The 24,692-nt window shown below is 38.8% G+C and overlaps 1 protein-coding gene across 1 annotated transcript in view; it reads right to left on the bottom strand.

The window, feature by feature from the left end:
• LOC306771959 (rho GTPase-activating protein 44-like) overlaps positions 1 to 24,692 on the bottom strand; it is a gene marked incomplete at its 3' end in the record, with an annotated part of 108,816 nt that overhangs the window by 15,218 nt on the left and 68,906 nt on the right. Inside the window, exons 5-16 of the mRNA XM_079261326.1 lie at positions 21,993 to 22,104; positions 21,712 to 21,788; positions 17,533 to 17,650; positions 14,356 to 14,424; positions 14,181 to 14,262; positions 12,592 to 12,719; positions 11,308 to 11,419; positions 8,208 to 8,289; positions 8,027 to 8,107; positions 3,314 to 3,427; positions 2,363 to 2,454; positions 2,076 to 2,256 (exon numbers count right to left, since the gene is read on the bottom strand). Of these exons, the coding sequence (XP_079117452.1) occupies positions 2,076 to 2,256; positions 2,363 to 2,454; positions 3,314 to 3,427; positions 8,027 to 8,107; positions 8,208 to 8,289; positions 11,308 to 11,419; positions 12,592 to 12,719; positions 14,181 to 14,262; positions 14,356 to 14,424; positions 17,533 to 17,650; positions 21,712 to 21,788; positions 21,993 to 22,104 (1,248 nt within the window). The remainder of the gene's footprint in view (positions 1 to 2,075; positions 2,257 to 2,362; positions 2,455 to 3,313; positions 3,428 to 8,026; positions 8,108 to 8,207; positions 8,290 to 11,307; positions 11,420 to 12,591; positions 12,720 to 14,180; positions 14,263 to 14,355; positions 14,425 to 17,532; positions 17,651 to 21,711; positions 21,789 to 21,992; positions 22,105 to 24,692) is intronic.

Below are 24,692 nucleotides of genomic sequence, written 5' to 3'. Positions count from 1 at the left end.
GCTGGTCCTACTATCCTCAAACCAGACAGTTTTCGTTACAGCTCCTCCACCGTGCTTCACAACAGGGAACCATGTATGCAAATCTCATCTGTTCATCCCCCAGAATATCACAAAAATGCTGCAGCGACAAGCAAAAACTACACATAAGCTGAGATTTCCAGACAAAGTGGATGTCTTAGTGGTGTCTGTTTAGATGTTTACCAGCTGCAGTTGACCTGTGACTATTAACTACAGGCTACCAGGCTGTAAACATGTTTATTCCTGCTGTGAAGTTGGTCTTTTTAACATGGGAGTCTACGGGGATTTGCTCTGTTTTGCAGCCCCTAGTGGATGAAGAGGGAACTGCAGTGTTATATGCTTCCACATAGGCTTCACTTTTTACCGCCTGGAGGTTGCCGCTTGGTTAATACATAAACAGTGATAACATGTTGCTTCAAATTGTCCTTTTGATTATTTTAATAGTTGCTGCAACTTGTGAGTTGCATCATCTAGCTTACTGGCATCATCCACATGAAGCAGAGATGGAATAATGCTGCAGTGTGGCAGGAAAACCAGTTTTTTATGCATCAATCAATCATCATTTAAAAATAAATAAATTAATTTAAAAAAAAAAAAGATAATTCATAGATTTAAAATTAAAATCCATAACTCTTATGGCAGCCGAATGGGTTCATTTCGCCTCTGTTTCAAATGGTCGCACTACAGCTGAGGAGAGTCCTTCTCCTGAAAGCTGAGCTCTATTGATCAAACCCTCTCAGTCCAGGTTTAATTAGCTGGGCTACTTGTGGTCCCCAGGATGCAGAGCTCAGCCTCCGCGTTGGGCCTGATAAGACTACGAGTGTATGAAAGCATTAGAGAAAGACTCCCAGAAAGCAAACTGGTTTTCCACTAATCCTCCTTCTTGGCTTAAGGATCGTCAGATTGCTCATTTCACAGACTGAATGTCAGCTTACCGTTTCTCTCTTTCAGCCGTCTCACTGGGGAGAAAGCTGGAAGGCAGGTGATACAGAGCCAGTCTGCATCCTTTCGGCTCGTTTCAGAGGGAAACATCTTTACAGAGGTCACTTCTAACATTAAATATGTGAGGCCAGAGGCCAATTTTCATGATCTTACTTCACATATGACACAATATCAAAACTTAAATTGTTGTGTTTCTACATTAAAAAGGTAAAAGAAACCCAAACAAATTTTGGGAAACTTCCTCCCAATTGCAACCTCCATGTTACATCCAATAATGGATGTAACATAAATGAACATAAATATCTACAAATAAAATCTTCACGTTGATTATCAGAGTTTTACAAACTAAATTGTCTTGGCCACTGCCCAAACCTTGCCCCAGCCAAGGATTGAACCAGTGACCTTCTTGCTGTGAAGCCACAGTCTTAAATTAAATTAAATTAAATTAAATTAAATTAAATTAAATTAAATTAAATTAAAATTAGCAGTTTCCTTTCCTCCTGCCTTAAACAATTTTAACTGAAATAAACAAATTACTTAAATTGAACAAATTAAATTAAATAATTTCTTTTTAGTAGATTTTTTTGCTTCTTTGATTTGTTTTGTTGTTGTTTGTTTTGTTTTGTTTTGTCCACAGAAAACAAACTTTTTGTAACCTGTGCTTAGGTACAGATTTGCAACTATGGAACCCATGCATGTATTCATGCATATCAACGTACATACATATACACTCTGGACTGCACTCATGTACTTTTCTGTAATATGTAAAATTCTAATAAAAAACAATGTTAAAGAAATTAATTTTATTTAAAAAGAAATATTTATGACTTAATGGTGTTGTAACTTCTTTTCTGTCTCTTTATAACAGAATTATGTTGTTTTACCCCCCACATGTGATATCAAACCAATTCTGAATGTTTTCCAAATTATATCCGTAAGGTGGGTTTTGCTGTCTGATTTTTTTTTTTGTTTTTACCGCTTGTTTTAATTGTTTTGGGGAATTTCTTTTTGGCATTTCTTAAAGCCCTTCCTGCTGCATCCAGCTAGCATGAAAAGTGCTGTATAAATAAATCCAGATTGATTGATTGATTGTCTGATATAAAGCAGACCCATACCCGTCCTTCTTATAGAACTCAAGCATCATGTTGTCCGTTGCGACACTCAGTGGCCGTCGGCTCTGGTCGCTCTGCTTACGATCCATCTGATCCATATCTGGAGATGGCATCAGGCTGTAGTTGGCGTTGTGGTTGGTGTGGACTGGGCTGCCGTAGTTTCCTGTCAGGTTGAACTCTATTTCTATGATAAAAAACAGATAAATGAGTATCTTAATACTTAAATCTGTCATTTCCAGGAGTCACAAGTGTGGCTGTAGGCCTGTATCATCCTGTTTTACAATCCTCACCTCCAGGGAAGAACCAGTCGGCGTGTTGGATGATGGGCTCAATGATGCCAACGATCTGCAGGGAAACGGTCGTCATCATCTCCGTGATGTTGCTGCAGCAAACAGAAAGGAGACAAGTGAGAGTATAGAGGAAAAGTCAGGATGATTTACACATCTTCCTGATATCACAGAAGCATTAAGCTGAGAAAATTAAAACCATTTGGGATATGTGGGCTATTAAAATACTAATTAAAATTTATGAAGCTCTGAAGAGTTTGTAAGATTTACAGCGAGATATGAGGGAGGTGTCCTTCACCCTTTCAGTTTGAGGAATATTCTGTTTTACGAATAGCCGCCTGAAAGTGCGAAGCCTCCAGTCTGGCGGCCGTGTTCTTATTAGTGGCTCAAGTTTTCTATTGAAGAATGTGAGGAAAGGAAAATCAACTGAGATGAGAAAATCCCTGCAGAGTCTCTCTTTTCTGCCTGCCGCAGTCACTGATTTCATGCATGAAAAACTGATTTGAGAGCTGAACAGAAGGAGCTACATGATACAACCTGCTAAACTTATAGCGAAACTAAAGAGTAGACACGTCTGTTAGGATCATCTTTAAAATCTGTCCTTTTGCTTTTCTAAAGTCTGTTTATTTGCATTCATTACCTCTTCACGACCTCTTCGGACTGCTGCTGGACAGATAACAGTTCCATCACATTAGTTTATGGACTGATAGTCAAGTTGTTTTAATTTAAACTAATTGAACTCTTTTGGCATGTGCATTTGGGAACTTTAAAAAGAAGTAAAACCCATCAACTGTGTATATAACGTGGATGTTGCTGCTGTAATTTCACCCTTTTTGCTATTTAAAACCTTAAAGTTGCCGCATTGGGACAAGAGGCCAGAGGTGAAGTGTGATGCATTAAGTCTGATTATTGATAGGCTGATAAACCACCAGATGCATGTTTCTCCTGCCTCACCCTTCATTGTGAGTCCACAGCAGGTTGGGTCCGAGGACGATGGCGATATTTCCAGGCGTCATCTTGTTCACATCCTGGTATTCAGTCAGTTTGGAAAGGAATTTGATCAAATATCTGTTAAAACAGGAAAGTAAAACATTACTTTGGATTTTTATCATTTGCAGATTTTTTCCAAAATGATTTAAAGTGAATCCATAAAAAGCTGTTAAGAGTTTTGAATACTTATTACAAATATAATGAACTGTTTAAACACTTAGAGCAGGAAACTAACTCCAGTCAATTAAGCTAAATAATTATGCTGTTGCTTTCAGGTGGAATAGTCCTGTCAGGTCAGTGGTTAAGGTAAGGATAAAATTATGAGATAGTATACACAATTGCAAGTTTATTGAACCTATCCACAGATACACAAGACAGATGTTTTGATACAATTGTTGAAGTATTGTGTGGTGACCTGGTTAGGGTGGGGGTTAATTTATTTAAGTCAACTCAACTTATTATTATTATTTGAAATGTGATTTAAGGGGTAGACTACACAAGATTTATCTTCTATCTGTGCCCATTTGTTCATGTAAACAATGTCAAGTTGAACTGAACATGAAATGAAATAAAATGAACAAATAAAATGAATTTAAAAAATTGTCTTCAGCTAAATTTTAAAAATAAAATTCATATAAATGTATAAATTAAACTCAGTAAAAGACAATGATTAGGTTTTTTCCCATAAAAATAAAAAATTATCCATAATCTGAAGCTTTTTTTCTTATCTGAACCACTTCATGTTGTTTAAAGCATAAAAAAGTCTTTTCTGTGAGCATTAAACAAAGCAAAACATCCAGATGAATATGTTGCAGTAAATAGTGAAACTGCTGCTTCAGGAGTTTTTGCATGACAGCTTGAGACACTCTGAGCCCCTCATGGTGTCATCTTCGTGCAGGTCTTCCTCAGCAGACCAACTTTACATCCATGTTCATTAACACAAACAAAAACAACAATATCCCAGAGTAGGCCTACATGTAGATTGTCTGAGAAAAAAAAAAAAAAAAGAAAAAAATTCTTGCAAATAATAAAAATAGATTAATTTTTCATTTTTAAAGACAGTTGTTTGTTCATATTTGAGACATAAAGAAAATGGCTGCCTGTCTTTGAGCTGGGTTCTGCTGGAGGTTTCCTTCCTGTTAAAAGGGAGTTTTTTCCTTCCCACTGTCGCCAGTGTGCTTGCTCAGGATGGAAGATTGATTTTGGAGCCCAACTCAATCTGTTGGTTTTCCTTATGTAGACTATTATGAATTGGCTTTCAGTATGTTTTGGTTGTTTTTTTCCTGTCTGTAAAGCATCTTGAGATGGCATTGCCATGATTTGACGCTATATAAATAAAGTTGAATTGAATTGAAGTCTATAAAAAAAATAAAAATGTCATATTTAAACAATTCTGTTGTTTTAATTTAATATATTTGGACTGGGTAAAGATAATTATTAACATTTCAGAGGATTCCCGATGTTCATTTTTTAGGAACCTAAGTAATTGTTTATCAAACGAAAGTCACCTGCTTCTCTGAGATGTGGAAATAAGAAATGTACAAAGAATGTGAATAAGTATGACAATAATCAATATTATAAAAAGACTTTTTATTCAGGAAAATAAATTGATTTTTTTTTTTTGCATGATATTTTACCAAATATGTTTTTGTGTTTAGTACCTGCATTCTTCAGAATGAGGAACATTACGATTTTGATGAGGGAACTTTTTTTTTTTTGCTGACTGTAGTTTAAACTTGTTGGAGCTTTAATGAAATATAAAAAAACTAGGAATCTTTGATACTGGCCTTTTTTTTTTAAAAACCGATATCTGATATATATCGGTCTTGTCCAACTCTTAATTTCCGATACCAATGTCAACCATTATTGATATTTTTGTAGCGAGTTGTGTCAAACACAAAAAATTATCTGGGAAACTATATGTGACATCTCTTATATTGTTTTTTTTTAAGTTAAGGGAGACAAAGATAAAGAGTTTGATTTATAATATGTGCACGTTGTGTAAAAGTTGCGTTATTAAAAAAGTTAAAACCGATAAGGATAATTTCTGATATTGCATTTTAATGCTGATAGAGTCCGATAATATCGGACATCTCTACTAAAAATACAAATAGCCTGCAGGTCAGGTTCCCCTCTGTGACTATCAGGTCCAATTCAAACAACAGACTGTGTATGAAACAAAGCTTATTACTACAACCAACCATTACCACTCATTGTACCACACTTTTTGAAATTTAGGGAAAGTACAATTACTTATAGTTGAGTATTTGCTGATACAGAGTACTGATATGAGTGTGATTAAATTCCATTACAGTTTACTGGTAAGGGGTTTGGACCAGACTATTAGATGCAACGACTGACTGGTTTATTGTGTGATATATTTAATGGGTCATTCTCTACAGTTAAGACTTAAAACTGTCAGAATCTTGATAATAAAAGAGGATAAAGTGATTTTTGGTGTACTCGGTTCACCGCTGTAACACCGCTACAGAAATGGGTTTCTGTGACTCATGTGGGCTGGACTCCTGCTGGATGAAAATCAGGCAGCTCTTTCCTGGCAGCAGCCATCATCTGGACAGGTCTGACAGGTCTGCTGTGAGGAGGACGTCTGAAAATCCATCCTATTTGTGTGATTCTTCAGTGACACTGACAAGATTCACCGGATCTCCACCTCATCATGATTCAACATGGTTTCATTACTGTTTTGATCATGAAATAAGTCTTCTAGTAGATATACTCGGCAGTAAAAACAGAGCAACTGCAATGCCCGAGCCACCTCAACTGGTTCCTCTCGATGCGAAGGAGCAGCGGCTCTACTCTGAGCCCCTCCCGGATGACCGAGCTCCTCACCCTATCTCTAAGGGAGAGCCCGGCCACCCTGCGGAGGAAACCCATTTCAGCCGCCTGTATAGGAGATCTCGTTCTTTCGGTCACGACCCACAGCTCATGACCATAGGTGAGGGTAGGAACGTAGATCGATTGGTAAATCGAGAGCTTCGCCTTCTGGCTCAGCTCCTTCTTCACCACGACAGCCCGGCGCAGAGTCGCACCGATCCGTCTGTCGATCTCACGCTCCATCCTTCCCTCACTTGTGAACAAGATCCCGAGATATTTAAACTCCTCCATCTGAGGCAGGACCTGACTCCCGACCTGGAGAGAGCAATCGTCCCTTTTCCAGCTGAGGAGTATAGTCTCAGATTTGGAGATGCCAGTCCTTATCCCGGCTGGGATGAGGCTTCAACTCTCGAGCAACAACTGAAGATCAGGACCAGATGAAGTCAAAAGAACCACATCATCTGCAAAGAGCAGAGATCCAATCCTCAGACCACCAAACTGGGTCCTCTTAACACCTCGGCTGCACCTAGAAATTCTGTCCACAAAAGTTATAAACAGAATGGGTGATAAAGGGCAGCTGTGGCGAGAGGCCAACCTCTAGATCCAAATTCGACTTACTGCTGGCAATGCATACCAAGCAAGCGGCAACCTCCGGCAGTTAAAAGTGAAGCCTATGCGGAAGTGCATAAAACTGCAGTTCCCCTTCATCCACTAGGGGCTCCAAAACAGAGCAAATCCCCATAGACTCCCATGTTAAAAAGACCAACTTCACAGCACAAATATGTTTACAGTTTGGTTCAAAAATCCATTTTCGGTTTATAGGTCAGGTTTACCTTCATGACAACTGTGGGGGGAGTGAATTTTTTTATAACTCGACCATTTAAAAGTAATTTAATCTCGAAGTTCAGCATATTTAGGGGCGTGTCCTTTTGATTGACAGGTACCAATCTCTGGCTTCAATTCAGAAGAACGTAGAACAACCGCGGTTTTTAGCCGGTTAACAACGTGACTTAGCTTTAGCCCGCTTGCCTCCGTTAGCTGGTTAGCTCCTGTTATCTCTGGGTTAGTTCAGTTAACTCTTAGCTACAGGTAGCTTGGAGTTTGCTCAATGTCAGTCATTCACAGCCCCCCTGTAAGCTCGACTTCTTTGCCCATATTTGTATTTTCCGGGTGAGACGACAGACGTGACGCTGCCAAGATGGCGATGGTAGGAACCGATCAACCGAGCTTCAATTTAGCTCTTCAGAAATCTATGGGTGACGTCAGGGAGGCTCCGTCCATTTCTTTATACACAGTCTATGGTACCAAGCCCTTACAAGGGTGTCTAGTACTCCATACTCCCGGAGCACCCCCCACAGGAGACCCGCGGCGATAAAATTGAATACCTTCTCCGCGTATATGGAGTTACTGATCTTACTCGTTCCTCTCAAAAGCATCTGACTAAAACATTTTCATTTATACTAATAGCCCTGGTAAAAGTTGTCTGGTAAATCAATGTAATTAAGACACAAAGAGAGGCAGTCTTGTAAACCTGTAGAAAGTCATGTTGAGCAGAACGATACGTTATAATCAAGTACCACATTAGATAATCTCATCTCTGTGTCCATAGCCAGTTAATCACAACTGTAGTTATGTTATAATGAGGTAAGTCATAGTTTCAACACTCAAATCACGTTCAGAATGGATTTAAATTCATCGACATGTTGCTAAAAAGCCACAAAAGCCAGACAAAAATCAGATAGATTATTCCAGCTGGGTGGCTGAGTTATTGAACCCACACACAAATAACCAGGACCCTGGAGACGACCGTAAGATAAGACAAAGATGGAGACAGTGACTCACTTAAAGTTGTTGTTGTTGGCTGGCGGAAGTTTCTCACAGGCACCAAGCAAAGCCTGCAGTCTTTTTTCTTGATCTTGAATGCTGCAGACATAAAAAAAAAAGATGTGTTTTTAACAAAAGGTAGCAAAAGAAAAAAGCCTTCAGTTTTATGAGAGCGATGGTATTGTGTGAAGAAACCCACTTGGATGCCTGGATCCAGTCATTGTAAAGTTCAAAGGTCATTAATGGCTCAGGGAGCTCACGCAGATACGACTTCAAAGCACCTGGAAAGGAAGATCAAACGGGAATGAGTGCACAGAAAATACACCTGCATCTGTTTCTGGCAACTGTTTATGGACAAGCAGATGAAGCATTTAAGGACTGTGGGTCACCAAGACGATGTAGAAGATATTCTCTGAAAAGAAAGACAGAAAACAGGAAGAAAACACAAACGATTTCAACAAGCCAGTGTAAAATCGTTTCCATTACACGATATGCATGTATTATAGTGTATTTATGCCTCTGGACTTGGTTGCAGATTTAATTTATTCAACTTCCTGACAGAAACAAAGATAAAAACATGGAACCAGTCTAGATGTAAATGTGAGCACAAGCTGATTCCTGCAGGTTATTGTCTTATTATGTAAATGTAAATGACTTATTACGTGCATCTCATTAACAGTAATGCTCCTCTTGAAGATTCAGTGCTTTGCTATAATTAAAGCCCAGCTTGTGATCTGTCACAGTGAACAGGTGTGACAAGAAACTTGTGTCTGGATGGAAGACAGCCATTCAGAGAAGCAGTTATTATGATAACCACCAGAGAAAAAGCAACTTTTTACCAGAAAGCAGAGAACTGTCGGCTTTTTAGGCTGTAATTCTTTTACCAATGCAGACAGATCAATGTGTGTTATTATTTCCCATCTGCAGCCTTTATCTCTCCTTCTTATTTTTTTTTTCTTAAAGACTAAACTCTTAGTGATTCCTTTTTTAACTATTTATTTTTTTAATATTAAGATGCTTCCGGGACATTGTACGGAAACAGTTGCTCAGCCACACAAAACTAAACACTCTGAGATGAAAAGTATTTAACCCAACATAAAAATGACATTTTAGACCTTCAGCTGTGAACACAAAGAGATGATTTATTTATTTCTGCATCTTCGTATTTGCAGGCAATTATTTATCAGTCAAATCTCCATCACTTTATCTACTTCCTTCAGTCTTTCCAGGACAACTAATAATGGGATCATTTTAAATTAAAATGTGATAAGCAAGTCGTTTTCGCCTGTTTCCACGTATTATCTGAGCAGAACAGAACTTTTTCCAGTGTTGACATAAAAAGGTGGCAGCTGACTGGATTTCTCTCTGACTTCTTTTTTTTTTCTTTTTCTCTCTAGTCTGCTGCATTTGTTTCCCAAAGGGGTAAAAGACAAACCGCAGGGCGTTCCTCACGGGGAGAAAATGTACCTGCACATCTGCCCATATGTGTCTACATTCAGCCATGTGTTGGATTGTTGGTGCCACGTGGAAATGATGAGTACAGGATGAGATGCTCTTCCAGTTTGTAATATTAGAAACCAAGGAGATGAAGCGCTGAACATCTTCCTCCACTGCTCTCATATTTAACCCAACCACAAACCCAGTTAAATATGAGATCATCAGAGAGGAAAGCAGCATCCAGCTGGGTGAGGAAGGTCTCTAAACCCTCCTCTTCTTATTTCTGTATTATTAAAAAATATTATTCTGTGCTTCCAGTTTTTTCTTTAGTATCATTTTGCATTAATGTTGTTGTATCACGTATTTCATAACCTTCATGCCAGTCAGGGTCAAGTGAGAAAAAAATATGCATAGACCATTTTTATCTCAGTTGTGGTTCCTCTTCCTTTTGTTCAATTTGTGTGAAAAGTGTGATGTTGAAGTGGCTTCTTTCTGGTCTAATTACTAAACTTTTCTGCATTTACTTCACTGCCTGCTGCCCTTCATTGCAGCGATGCAGCAGTGTTGATGTGTTCATGTTTACTATTTGGGTTTTCCAAGCAGAAAATGCCAGATGTCTGTGTAATTATTAAAAAAAAAAAAAAGCTCAAATGACATTTCACAGAGAAATCCAGGTAAACATCAGCCACCAAAGAGCCTCAAAACAAAGCCAATTATCTATTTTTCAATTTTGACAGAAATTATCTTGATCTGCACAGAATTTGATCAAATCTTTATTTGCTGCTGCTCCAACTTAGGCTGAAAAGAAGTTACATGAGACTCAGTTTGATTCTTTGTACATTTTCTTGTTTACAAAATAAAACACAAACAGTATTGATCACTCAGCTCCTTTTGTGCTTTTAGTCGGATGAAGGCTTATTAAACTACTACCTATAATAAATACTAATTTTGTGGGGGAAAGTAAATTACCATGTTTTAAAACAAAAAGAGTTGCATAGGACTTCCTTTGAGAGAAAAAAAAAAATCTTGTCAGATCAGAAATCATCAAATGAGAATAACTGATGCCCCCCTCTTTCTCCGTATACCAACAAAATACATAATCAATGGCAGCTAAATTAAAAATACATCAATTTAAAGTTAAAAATATTTCTCCGAGCTTGTGTTATTTCTTCACATACATGCTTTTCATCTGACAGCCACTTTGTGCAGCCGTCAGCTGCAGCAAAGACGAACACTGTCATAAAAATGAAGATCAATAACAGCTCCATAAAAGCCTGAAAGCTTTGCTTTCTTTTGTAGTCCATCACCACTCCCATATAAAAGCATGTCTGTGACAGCAGCAGAAAGAAAGCAACAGAACTGATCTTGTTTTGTTGCAGCAGCCTCTGCAGAAGATGAAGAATCTGTCTGACACTAATCCCAGTTATATTTGGAATTTATCACCAAACATTTTTTAAATAGCTATAAAATAACACTGAGACAGAAACTGAGGGCTTTGCTGCATATTTTGTGTATTTTAGCAGCCAAAGAAGTGGACTAAACCCCCACCAAAATTAAATTAATTTGACTTTTTCAACACTAAAGGCGTTAAAGCTGGCGGCTGACAAACATAGACAGCAGGAGGAAAAGGAAAGCCTTTCTCTGAAGTAGACAGCTTTATTACAACATCCGCCTCGCTTCGTGAATGTTAAGGTGGGAAGGCAGATGGGCATTAGGAAGCATGCCAGACACGTACAGGAATTAGGCATTAGCTCGTAAACTCTCCTCCTGACAGGCAATTGTTAATAACCAGCAGTTGTCATGGTAACAGACAAGGCCGGAGAGAGGCGTCCAGGTATTTGGCAGAGGTGTTGATGGCTCACCTGCGATGGCGTGTGGGTCTGCAGAGTACTCCTGTACGTCCAACACCCCGCAGTCCAGAGACGCCTTCAGCTTCTTCAGTTTGGAGGCCGAGGGAGTGATTCTGAAGAGACCCTGAGACACAAAACGCAGAGAGGAGGTCATTTAACTGCCTCAACTGGGATATTCATGAAACACTGCTGACTCTGGTTGGGAAAGACGGAGAGCTTTTATTTAATTAGTGATTTCATTCTGATTTATCTTGATTGATTGAAAAAGTTTATTTGAACATAAAAACAAAAACAAGAAAAAAAGACAAAAAAAACCCCCATAGAAATAAGAGATGACAAAACGTTCAAAAGGAGTGGGTAGAAGCATAAGCTTATATGTAATCCCACTCCAGCGATGAGCAATACAATATCAATAACAACAATATTAACCCATAGCAATACAACAGTAGCAACCCGGTATATTATTAATACATATATAAAAATAACAATAATAATAATAATATCCTTTATATGCCATAATCTGTATGAATACAATAAGCAGTTACGGTAATGGAGCAATGCAGTCATAATACCAATAACAATAATAAAAACAATAGCAACATTTACATCAACAATAATAACAGAACTACTCAGTGTATCTTATATGTTTTATTCTATAATATTTCTGTACTCCTCAATTATCATGTCTTTGTATATATATTTTGTGCATCTATTGTTTATGTTTCTTTAATTAGTGATTTCATTCAAATTTATCTTTGTGCATCTATTGTTTTTGTTTGCTGTCTTGTATTTTTTTCTATCTTCTATTAATTTTGCCGCAACTTTGTGGCTTGTTTTTATGACCAAACAGTTTTTATTCATTCTTTTGACTTGTTTTTTTGTTTCCACACTTATATTTTAAGTTGCTTTTGCTTTTGAATATCACTTTGGATTAAACGTTTGCTTGTAAAGTCATTTACAAATAAGCTAACTGGTCTGCCTGAACTGTCATTGATATATTTCTTCGTGGACCATAAGTAGCAGAACAACCTGAACCTGGTTTTTAAATAGAAATAGTCATAACTTAAGCAAAAACATGAAACTATAAATGGCACAAAGCTGGATCTGTGTGTGATTTGTATTCTTACACAACACTAATGATTCAATCAATAATTATTTGTTCCAGGCAGGTAAACTGTTTCAGTGCAGACCTCATTAGATATATTTTAGTAACTTAAAACCAACTTCAGCTTCAGCAGGAAGTTGCAGCTGTAAATGTGTTTCTTGAGTCTGTGTTAATGAAACGGACGTGTTCACCTCCTCTTGCATGCCACACTCCAGCAGCATGGTGACACAGGCCTCGATGGGAAAGGCAATATCTCTCCCACTGAGCGCTAAGTGCTCCTCTAATGGTTTCCCATAGCACGGTTTCTCCACCCAGGTCTCTGTGATACACAGAAATACAAACACAATGTTTATGCTCACAAACAGAAAGAAAGCGTCTACTTTTATTGAAGATGTGAGTAAGTAGCCGACAAGACAAATGAATAAATGATAAGAATTAGCATCTTGTAAGGTCAAATTTATAGATTTGTGCCCTAAATAATGTCGTTTTGGTACACATTACAGTCTTCTTTTATATAAAAGTCAATTCATATACAAATTTAATTTTAATTTGTACACTCAGGAAACACACTAAACTGTTTTCTTTCCATGCCTGCTCCTTGTTTGGTAGTTTTCTTACCTGTCTTTATGTGCAGCAGAGACCCTCATTGTTGTATTTTTAACTTTGCTCTTTATATTATCCCTTTAAACTACTAGTTTAAAAAGACAATACCACAGTCAGTTATGTTGAGAGTGCTTAGCTTAGTTAATACTTAAAAGTATTAACAGAAGAAAAAAATGTGATTTTAAGCACCTCACTGACAGTCCATTCAGTTTGTGCCTAAAGGACTGCAAACTGCAGCCACTAATTAGTGGCCTAAATTGAATTTTTTTTTTTTTTTTTCTTAATAATTACCAATCTGCGTTACATGTTTTCGTACCATAGGAGTGTGTTCATTTTTATGAAAAAACACAAAGAAGCGCAGCAAATAAAAACCAAAAATCAGCAACTTTGCTCCGAGTAGCAGTTAGCTACTGTGATTTGTTAACTAAAACCTTTTTTTTTTTTTCTTGATTTCTACTTTGAACAAATCTTTTCACTCATTCATAGAGATCTTTGAATATTTTAAGTTATTTGTTTACAACAACTCAGCTGGTGAATTTGATCATAATGGCAAACACAAAGGAAACAAAAAAAGCTATTCTTGCTAATTGCTAACGAGCCTAGCTTAGCAAATTAGCAGTTCAGGCCTCTGACTTGTAGCATTACACATTGGCCTTCTTATGTTTTGTGGAAGTCAGTAGCAACAATTAGTTGTTTAGCTTTCTATCTGTTTTCTGTCTTTATGTGAAACAGAAAGCTTGCAAGTTTTATGGTGCAATTTAAAAAGAAAGTCTTTCTCTGTTTATTTTATTAAAAACTTCTCAGATCTTGTTCACTGTCATGAAAACAACAGAGTGAGATTACTTGAATACAATCTAAAGTTTATGAATAAAATTTGTTTGTTGTAAATAATTGATAATTTACTGACATGCACATAAAATAAAAATGTAGCCATTTTAAATTTTTGCTGCAATCAATGTCATAAAAACCAAGATAAAACTCAAATTTACTAAACTGATTGCAAAGTGGAACTTCCTAAACAGAACATTGTGCAAAATTTCTCTATCTTTTCATTTTACAATGTTGTTAAACTTGAAAGCTCACCCATGTCTCTAAGATAAACTACAGATTTATCTGAAGAATGGGTCAAAAAGGCACGATAATGCAAAAAGACAGCATAAATTGGACTCAGTCTTACCCTGATGAGCTTTGATCTGGGGTAGAACACTTTGAAGAAGCTCTAATGACTTCCTGTGGTACTCTGCTTGGACTTCTATCAGCTAGACAGAGACAGAAAGAGCCCAGAGGATAAGCAGAGTGTTTTTTTTTTTCTGTATTCACCCAAATACAACTTCCACTGATGATGCACTTACTGTCTGGAAGTAGCTTGCATAGTCAATTTCTTTGGCCACAAAACTGTACATGTCTGCTGATAGCTGATCCTGGTGGAAAAGAAATAATTTTTTTTAATTAAAAATGTGAAAAATATTTTACAAGTTCATTTTTTATTACATCAAAATGAGCCCATTTGTGATTTCTGATGTTCCCTAACACATTATCTAAGGGATGGCTCACTTTTATTGAACAATATTGACCATGATTGAGTACTTTTCATGAAGGCAAATGTTGAGAAACTTGGGCTGAAACTTTGGCAATGTTTCAGATCGGTATTTTGTCATGGATGGATTTTTACTGGCTGGAGAGAGCTCAGATAGGAGACAAGATGCAAGATGGATGCTGAATAAGTCTCCAGCACAGACTCTCAGGGATGAAGAACTGGTCAGCGCCTGGCCCTGATATGATCCATGCCTACTGGCTAAGGAGGCTGACTTCACTCCATGAATGCATGGCAGCACAAATGAACCAACTCCTGAGGGATGGGACTCACCCTGAGTGGCTGACCAACAGACGAACAGTCCTGATACTGAAAGACCCCCACAAGGGATCAGTCCCATCCAACTCCCGGCGAATAACCTGCCTCCTACTGACATGGAAGCTCCTGTCAGGCATCATAGCGGCTAAGGTAAGTGGGCACATGAATCAATACATGGCGGAGACACAGAGAGGCATTGGCAGAGGAACCAAAGGAGCCAAACACCAGCTGCTGTTGATAGAACTGTCACTCAAGACTGCGAAACCAGACAGACAAACCTATCCACCACCTGGATTGACTACCGGAAAGCCTACGACTCAATGCCACACATGGTTCCTGGAATCTCTGAAGCTGTACAAGATCAATGGCAACATAAGGACCTTTGTTGCAAACTCAATGAAGCTGTGGCAGACCACCCTGGAGGCCAACTTCAAGCCAATAGCATAAGTCTCCATCAAATGTGGCATATATCAAGGAGAAGCCCTGTCCCCACTGCTGTTCTGTATAGGCCTGAATCCCCTCAGCCAAGTTATCAACAAGACTGGCTATGGATACCGACTCAGGAATGGGGCCACCATCTGCCACCTCCTGTACATAGATGGCATCAAGCTATACACTAAGAGTGAGGGGGACATCGACTCACTGATCCACACCACCAGGATCTACAGCAGGGACATCGGAATGTCATTTGGACTGGAGATATGTGGGCAGATGATAACAAAGAGAGAGAAAGTAATCCATATGGAGGGCATTGCACTCCCGGAGTGCAGGATAACAGATGTGGAGGAAAGCTACAGGTACCTGTATATCACAGGCAAATGGCAACCATGAAGAAGCCAGAAGGAAAGCTACCACAGTCAAATACCTGCAACGAGTAAGGCAAGTACTGAGAAGTCAGCTCAATGGCAAGAACAAGATCCGGGCAATTAACAGCTACGTCCTGCCAGTGATCCGATACCCTGCTGGGATAATAAGCTGGCCAAAGGAGGAAGCTCAGACCACGGACGTCAAAACACTGACGCTGCACACCATGCATGGAGGGTTCCACCCCAAGTCCAGTGTCACACGACTATACACTAAGCGCAAAGAAGGGGGCCGGGGAATAGTGAGCATTAAGGCCACTATCCAAGATGAAACATCCAAACTCCACAAATATATCAGGAAGAGGGCACCAAGGTATATGCACTTAGTGAATGGCTCAGACAATGGAATCTGGAGGAACATGAGATGGAAGAACCATCATGGGAGGAAAAGCCCCTGCATGGGATGTACCACTGGCAGATCACCGAAATGGCCGATATAAACAAGTCCTATCAATGGCTGGAGAGGGCTGGACTGAAGGACAGCACAGATGCACTAACCATGGCAGCACAGGAGCGGGCCCTGAGCACCAGAGTGATCGGATAACCCCCAGCTGCATCCTGGAGAATGGGGCGGGGCTGGATATTGGGTGGGGTTGGACATCCAATGGGCGTGGTTGGATGTCAAATGGGCAGGGGGTTAGGGTTAGAGTTAGGGTTAATCCAATCAAAATGTTGAGGGGGCGGGGTTGGACGCCCAATATCCAGTCCCGCCTCATTCTCAAGGCTGCAGCCAAGACTCTCTCGAGCGATCGAGGCCCAGATCTAGGATCCAGGATCCCAGGTCCAGACTATGCAAAGGAGCCCTTGAAACAATCCAGCACCTCACAGCAGGGTACAAAATACTAGCAAGAAAAGAATACATGGCACGTCATAACCAAGTAGCTGGCATAGTGTACAGGAACATCTTTGCAGAATATGGACTGGAGACCCCCAAGTCCCAGTGGGAAATTTCCCCCAAGGTGGTGGAGAATGAGAGGGCTAAGATCATCTGGGACTTCCAGATCCAGACAGATAAAATGGTGGAGGCCAACCAACTGGACATAGTGATCATGGATAAGTAGCAGAGGAAAGCCGTAGTGATTGATGTATCCATCCCCAATGATGGAAAAAAAGGAAAACGGGGAAACTGGGAAGTACCTAGGCCTCAAGGAAGAACTGGAGAAGACCTGAAGGGTGAAAGCAACATTAGTACCCATGGTGATCGGAGCACTGGGGGCTGTGTCCCCCACACTGGAGAAGTGGCTCCAACAGATACCTGGTGAAACATCAGACATCTCTGTCCAGAAAAGCACAGTCCCAAGAACATCCAAGATACTGTTAGAGTATCTAGAGTATAAGCCAAGATACCCAAAAGCTCCCAGGACTCTGGTAAAGAACCCGAGCTTGAGAGATGAACAGCCACCCGCCCTACCCTGGGGAGATGGGAGGGGTGGGTGAGAGAGGAGGTTTATATATATAAACACAATGACTAAAAACACAGCAAATTGCTTAGCCAAGACAGCTGATTCTTGTTTATCCAAATACTACATTAAAACTGAAATAATTGTTAATTGGTTGATATTGACATGGAATCAGAGTCATGGAAACTTGTGGCTTATAAAAATGCTTAAAAAAGCATCAAAGCATCTTGAGCATGAAATACAACCAAAACAAGATAAACTGTGTTGTGGTCTTATAAAGTCACAGAAGACATGAAGCAGGACCCGTTCGTTTGTAGTTGGGTTTTGGCTCTGAAAATAATCCATCCTTTCAGATAAATTTCATAACTTTCATTTCCAATATGAAAATGACTGTGGAAAAAAGTCTTCACTGACTCGACAGATCTCCATGCGGTTGGCTGCCTCCTCCATCTCTTCCCTGAGGTGGTCGGCCTTGGCTCCTGTTGGCTGCAGATTGCTGGACAGACCCGAAGACTTGGTGGACTGGTAGTACCTGAGAGCACAAAATATATGTGCATGTTGTCAATATGCTTTGTGCACATTATATAAAACATACATCAGAAGAGATTGGAGGACATGTTAAACTAACGAGAACACTGTATATCATTATTCAGCTCAACTTATTTTCCAGTGTAACTCGTGCTGTCAGACTCTCTTTCTGAGTCTGTCTGTCTGGCTTTCTGTCTGAGTGCAGATAATATGCGGCGCTGCCAGAGGAGCTCAGCACACAGCTGGATAATGGGAAAAATTGCTTCATATGTGGGTCACTAAAAAAACTGACTGGACTGGGGTGAGGAAAATAACATCCTGCATGTCACTGCTTATAATGACACGGATATGACAGTGAATCTGCTGAAAGGAACTGTGATGATTGTGTGTTTCAGTGATCAGAAATACAGTTTCTGATTGGACCAGGCTGTGCTGATTTGGTTCTGCCTTAACTAGAGGCGACTAAGAGGTTTACACAGCTGTCCAAAAGCTGAGTTGGAAATGATGACCCAAAAGCACAGTCAGGAGAAGTCAAGGATACACAAAGTTCTGCTTTTAGGTCAATAAGTATGCTGACATCAAATTCACTACGAGTCCATCTGTATAAGACAAAAGGTCAAAAAGAAATCCTGACAAGAGAAGTAGGTCTGGACTAGATATGTGCAGATATATTTTTCCAAACCGGTTACAAGTACAAGCATTTACATTTGAGTACTACGACTAAGTGGTTTATCTTGTGTGATTTATCAAATGGCTCATCCTGCAGCGATCCTCTAAATGTAAGACTTGAAAACTGTCAGAACATCCATAAACATGAAGGATAAAGCAGTTTTTGGTGGATTATGTTTACAGCTGTGACAAAGCAAGTGTGACATCGTGATAATGCCAAATCTGGATTTTTAAAATAACACTAATAACTTTGTTTCCGAATATGTGATCGTAAAAAGCTTCTCTCAGTGAGATAATGCCAAATCCTGCTTTTTAATACACTATTGTTTTCTGTTTTTTGCATTAGCATATTAATTTTGACAGCCCTGGTTTTTCACTTTGGTATCAGGTTTTGCAGTATCGGAACAATTATATGAAGACCAGGTATTACGAGTATGTGCACACAGTGCTGGACTGATATCCGACATTAGTATCGGTATCAGTGTCAGGATTGATGTACACCGGCACAAATGGGCTGTTGGGTTTCTGTGACTCATCTGAGCTGGACTCCAGCTGGATGAACATCAGGCAGCTCGTTCCTGGCAGCAGCCATCATCTGGACAGGTCTGACAGGTCTGCTGTGAGGAGGACGTCTGAAAATCCATCCTATTTGTGTGATTCTTTATTGACACTGACATACTTCACCGGATCTCCATCTTATCATGATTCTACCTGGCTTCATTATTATTACAAGCCTTCTATGAATGAATGACTGATTGAATGAATGAAGCTGTCTTGTCATTGAACCAGCATCCTCGAACAACAAACTCCCTTCCAGTACAACTAGCCAGAGAGTGGACGAACAACAGACAACAGGATCAGCAGATTGAGGCAGCAGCCACGAAGTGCCGCACCTTTTTCGATGCGTGAGGGGCAAACAAAAGAGGCATCAGAAAGGGCACAGAGTAGGGATACAAAAAAAAACACACACACACACACACACACACAGACCTTAATACAAAAAAAGCACATATTCAGACAGTTAGAACATGAAAGAAACACATGTGGAGGGGGAAAGCAGGGTGTCTCAGCGCAACAAGATGTGGACGCAGCTGATTAGTGCATCCAATCCAACCCGCTGCCTCGAGTGGAGCACATGGAGCAGATATACTCAACAGTAAAACAGAGCAACGCCAGGATGCCATTTCCCAGTGGTCAGTGTTTTATCTCTGGTGGGTGGGGAGCAAAAAAACATGAAGATTCAGTTTCTGGGAAGCCGGGGCAGTTTGAGAAAAGAAAAAAAACTAAGATATAAGAGATATAATAAACACTGACAGGTGAGTGAAAATGAAATTTAATATAGCCTTAATTAGAAGTCTTTTCAAAGACGATGAAGCGGCTGGACTTCAGCTCATCTCACCTCTGCAAAGCATTTTAGCATTTAGAGACTTTTAACATCGTGTTTTGAGTTTAAAATATTTGTTTACTTACTCAGAGCAACAATAAGTTCTGAAACCATATCTGCTTTAAAGCAAAGGTTTACTTACATTGTGGATTTTAGCTTTTCCATTGTGCTCTGAAGTCCTGTGAATATTAGCTGAATTAACTGCTGCTCCACATCTAGCTGAGAAGCGGTCATACAGCGATTCAGCCTTACAATGTGGCCCCTTGTGTTGAGAGGTGGGCATATTTTTGGAGAACAGAAATTTAAAAAAAAAAAAAAAAAAAAAACCACTAGTCTAAACAAATTGTCTTTGAATCCAGTGTGTGAAAGGCAAAGGAAAGGAGCTTCCTAAAAGTTCCAGGAGAAGGTTCCTGCAGCTGAGATGCAGCGCAGCTGGTGGTTCCTAAACAGAATATGATTAAATAATACAAATGTTTCTACACTGAATGTTAATACTGGCTATGGTTACATGATGTTTATTAATTCGGAATTAAATAATTCGGAATTAACGTATTCTCCTACGAATTTACATAAAAATACTAATTCTCAATGAAAGTTTACATGAAACACGTTCTGACTTAATTCTTCTTCAGAGCGGCGGGTTGGGAAGGGTTCTGATTGGACAGAAGGTGCACGTGACGTATGACGTATACCGTAAATAAACAAAGTTGGCTCCCTGCTTCTCGTCTTTTCAGTCATAACTTGTAAAAACGACATAATAAGTACCAGTTTCACTGTTATCTTTATTATAAACTTGAAGTATCAGCTCAACATACTACTTCACTTTTTGCAGCAACTGAAAAGGAGAAGAAAGATAGACCACCGAACACGGGAGGCAAAACAACGCACGTCATCGGGACAGGACAAGGTAACGGGCATGCTCAGAACGACCGGAATTACCTTAAAGCGGAATTAAGGTTTACATGTGTGGTGGAAATTATGCACATAGTGCAGTTTTAATGTTACTCCTTTACTAAGCTTCTTTTATGTAGTACAAAATATATATTCTGCATAGTTTAGAGTAGTTCAGAAAGCTTGCTTCAGTAGGTTCGTGCATAAAACTGAATGTTCTGTTCAAGGCCTGTTTCAGCTTTGACTGTTATCTTCAAGCTGGAAGTAGTTTTGACTAGTGCTGCCAGGCAAGGGTTATTTGTGTATGCCTAAAGATCACTGTAACACCCTGAGCAGGGGCAGAGCTCTCGAGACCTCTCGCTCGCAACATCTGTACATGGTCAATAAATTGAACAGAAAACAGTTGATTTATAGATTAATTTCTCATCGGATAAATTCCACGACAACATGTCAGAGGAATTAAATAGAACGGAATTAAAATGCGAATAAACCATTTACTTAGATCGGAATTAACTTTTTTCTATTCCGAATAGAAATTTGCGTTAGGAATGAAGTGTTCACATGGTCATTATTCATCAGTTTAAAGCAGAATCGACTTTTATTCGGAATTAAACAGGAATTAAAACTTCCATGTAAATGTAGCAAATGTATCAATATTATGTTAATAGTTTGATTTTACTAGCAGTGATGGAAGAAAATGGGATTTTAGTTGGTAAAGTAAAGTTTTTAGGGAAGGAAAATTGAAGGGGATCCCAGAGTTAAACAGCATAATATTCCACAGTCTCAGCATGAGAGCTTCCACTGAAGAGCAGCACTGTGATTGTCAGCTTTCCCATTTAAACACGAACAACACAGCAGGTGTGGATTTTTCACACATTGTCTCCAATCTGTGGTGAGACGATTGCTAACTGTGCAGCACTTCCCAGCAACGTTAGGTGGGAAACTTTGGGATGTGTACGTTCACAGGGGATGAAGTTTCTTGCATCACAGTTCATCTCTCTCTCTCACACACACACACACACACACACACACACACACACACACACACACACACACACACACACACACACACACACACACACACACACACATAATAACGCCACACATTGCAGCACACTCACCTTGTGCGTGCAGAGTCCATGTCCAGGACCAGTTTTGCTAAATGTTTTCTTTGTTTCTGGATATTTGGGATTTCCACCTGAAAGGACAGAGCAAAGTTTTCCTCACATCAGTGTGAAAAATGGAAAACAAGCTCAGTATTGTTAGATGCTCCACACCTAAGAAGCCTCTTCTTCCTCTGCGTGAACTCAATAAACTTCTGGTCATTTAGATATAATTCAGCCCAACAATTGTGATTTTAAAGCTAAAAGGCAAACAGCATATCACACTGTTGCTTTAATACCTCTGCAAGTTCGTACAATGGTTCGATCACATCCCTCTCGATGGTGAACTCGAACAAGATTAACTCCTGAGCGAGTTTGTCCTGCGTCTCCCCACAGAGTTTCAGCATCTTTCTGCAACAGACGATATAAGCAAGAGTCAGTTCACCAATCAGCACCAAGGGAAACAACCAGCGTTCCTCTGTTTCAGGCTTTAGATCTTAACTTGTTTAATAATGAAAAAGAAAGTTCTTATCACATCTTAAATGATAAATACCTGGTATTAAATATCTGGTAATAAAAAAAAAAAAAAAGAGAAGATATATACACCTTCAAAGACCCGATACATTAAAAGATGGTGGCAAAAATAAATTTCTTTTTATTATAAGGTCATTATTTGTCTCTATAACGAAACATATAAGAAAAAAAGTACACGTTTTTATGGATTTTTACCATTTATTACCATGTGATATTGCAAAATTCTTATAGCGTAATCTTTCTTGTTGCCATTAAGGAGCAGAAGACAAGAATCAGATTTTGTCACCAATCTTTCACTGTATTAACATTTATTTAATAAAAACTATAGAAGTAATTTGTTAAAATTCTGCCTCTCTTAGAAACATCTTTTGAAACACTTCCTGTTTTATTTTTATTTTTAAAATATTGTTGGATATGAGCAAAGTCAGTTTTTAAGTGAAAAAAGGAATATTTAACTTCTTTCATAAATTTATTTCATGTTTCTTCTTTCTTTAGTTAGAAAAGTAGTTTTCATAAATCTGCTGACACACGTCCGATTTCTCTACTAATAAGATGTGATCACATTTAGAGTTAAAACAAAACTGTGATAAATCTGAGGCAAATCATATTAAAGTTCACTTCTATGCAGATGACGCCATACTCTGCTCCTTCCCTTTGTATGGCTAAAACAAACAACTTGGACTTAGGCTGGGATTTTATTATCCAATTAAGCATCGTTTTAACTTCACAGCTAGGAAAAAACTCGCACAGGCAACATTTTCAAGTGTTTTATGCGGTGTTAACACTCAGCATCTTTGCAGAATTGTCCCTACTGGTCTCCAGCATATTTTATGGTTTTGGCAATTCCCCAACAATATCACAGAATGTGTAGATCATTGCCAACGGAATGACAGAAAGAATAGTAACACTATGCGATGATGATCGACTCCATTCATCAGCTGCTTCACGACTTTCTGCCAAGTAAAAGTGGCCTGTTCTGATCAGAATCAGCGATAAACATCCACTGCTGCACTAACCATTTTCTGTGTGACATTTTATGTCTCTCAGATCATTTTTGGGGAATATTGGTCCACTTCTCTTTAGAGTTTAGTTCAGTCATTTAGTGAAATGGCTATAATTGTGTTGGTCTTTACTTTTAACAAAAGTATATTAATAATCACTCTCGTCTGCTTGGTTTACTCTGAACATGCTGTTGTGCATCATGACCAAACATCTCCACTTCAATCTGGTCTGTTAAAAAGGCATTTTTGCAGAAATCCTGAGGCTTGTTCAACTTCACTAACTTAAGCTATGTTTTAGCTACCTTTTAGAGGAGAGTCATTTTCCAGTAACTCTTCCAAACAAGTCATACTTGTTCAGTCTTTTTCTATTTGTACTGTCAGGAATGTAACATTTAACATGGTATCTGAGTGTGAGAAGTAGCTCCTGGGTAGTTTTTTTTTTTTAATAGTTTTTCTGGGCATTGCACAGACAGCCTGGGCTGAACTTGCTGTAATGTCCACTGCTGGGAAGACTGTTAGTTGGCTTGAATGTTTTCCACTTGTGAAAAATCTTTCTCTCTATAGAATGATGGACCCGAAATTGTTGGAAAATGACCTTTTCACTCTGCAAAGATTGATGGGCAGCAACAATTGCTTCTCCAAAATCATCACTGATGTCTTTCCTCCTTGGCATTGTGTAAACAAACACGCTAAATGATGCAAAATCAGCAAACTGACCATATGTCTTCTTTTGACCACCCTGACAATGATGAATTAATCAAGATCATTTTATTTACAGTATCTGGCTGATAATTATTAGGGCTGTGACTATCTGCTTTTGTCCCAATTCGATTCCAATTTTTTGGGTGCCGATTCGATTTAAATTGCGATTCTCACAATTCTTCGATATTGCTGATTTTTGTAGATTAAAAACTAAATAAATGTATAAAAAAATTTTCCATTTTTCTTGATTTCAATTAGGAAAAAACAACACAGTAGCCAGACCATCATTCTGCTGCAATATTGCTCAAGAAAACAAGTAAAATGATCAATAAAGACAATAAAAAGGACAAAAATTTCATAATGGATTATTTTCATTTATTTGAAAAAACAAAAAACTGTGAAGCACAAAATCCCGATTTTTGATTTTTCAATTCAATTTTCCCACCCCTAATAATTACCCTCCTACTTTATATGGAAGCGTTATTGGTGGACTGAGTTTTTCTAACACTGATTTATTTCCTTTAGAGGTCAACGATACCGCAGCTCTCCTGCTAGTTTCTATTAGCAGAAATACTTATTAGTGAATAAAAGCATAAATACAACATTTCAACACATTCATTGGCAACAAGTTGAGGTGACCACTTTCTGCTTGATGATATCAGCCAATCAGATCATTGTGGAGGAATTTTGCTCCACTGTTTCTTTATAACTTTGTTTCAGATCACTGGGATTTGCAGCTTTTGTTCATGAATCGCAGTCTTG

The sequence above is a fragment of the Telmatherina bonti genome, assembly GCF_933228915.1.
Source record: "Telmatherina bonti genome assembly, chromosome: 21".
Lineage (NCBI taxonomy): Eukaryota > Metazoa > Chordata > Actinopteri > Atheriniformes > Telmatherinidae > Telmatherina > Telmatherina bonti.
This window is presented reverse-complemented; position numbering and strand designations above follow the sequence as displayed.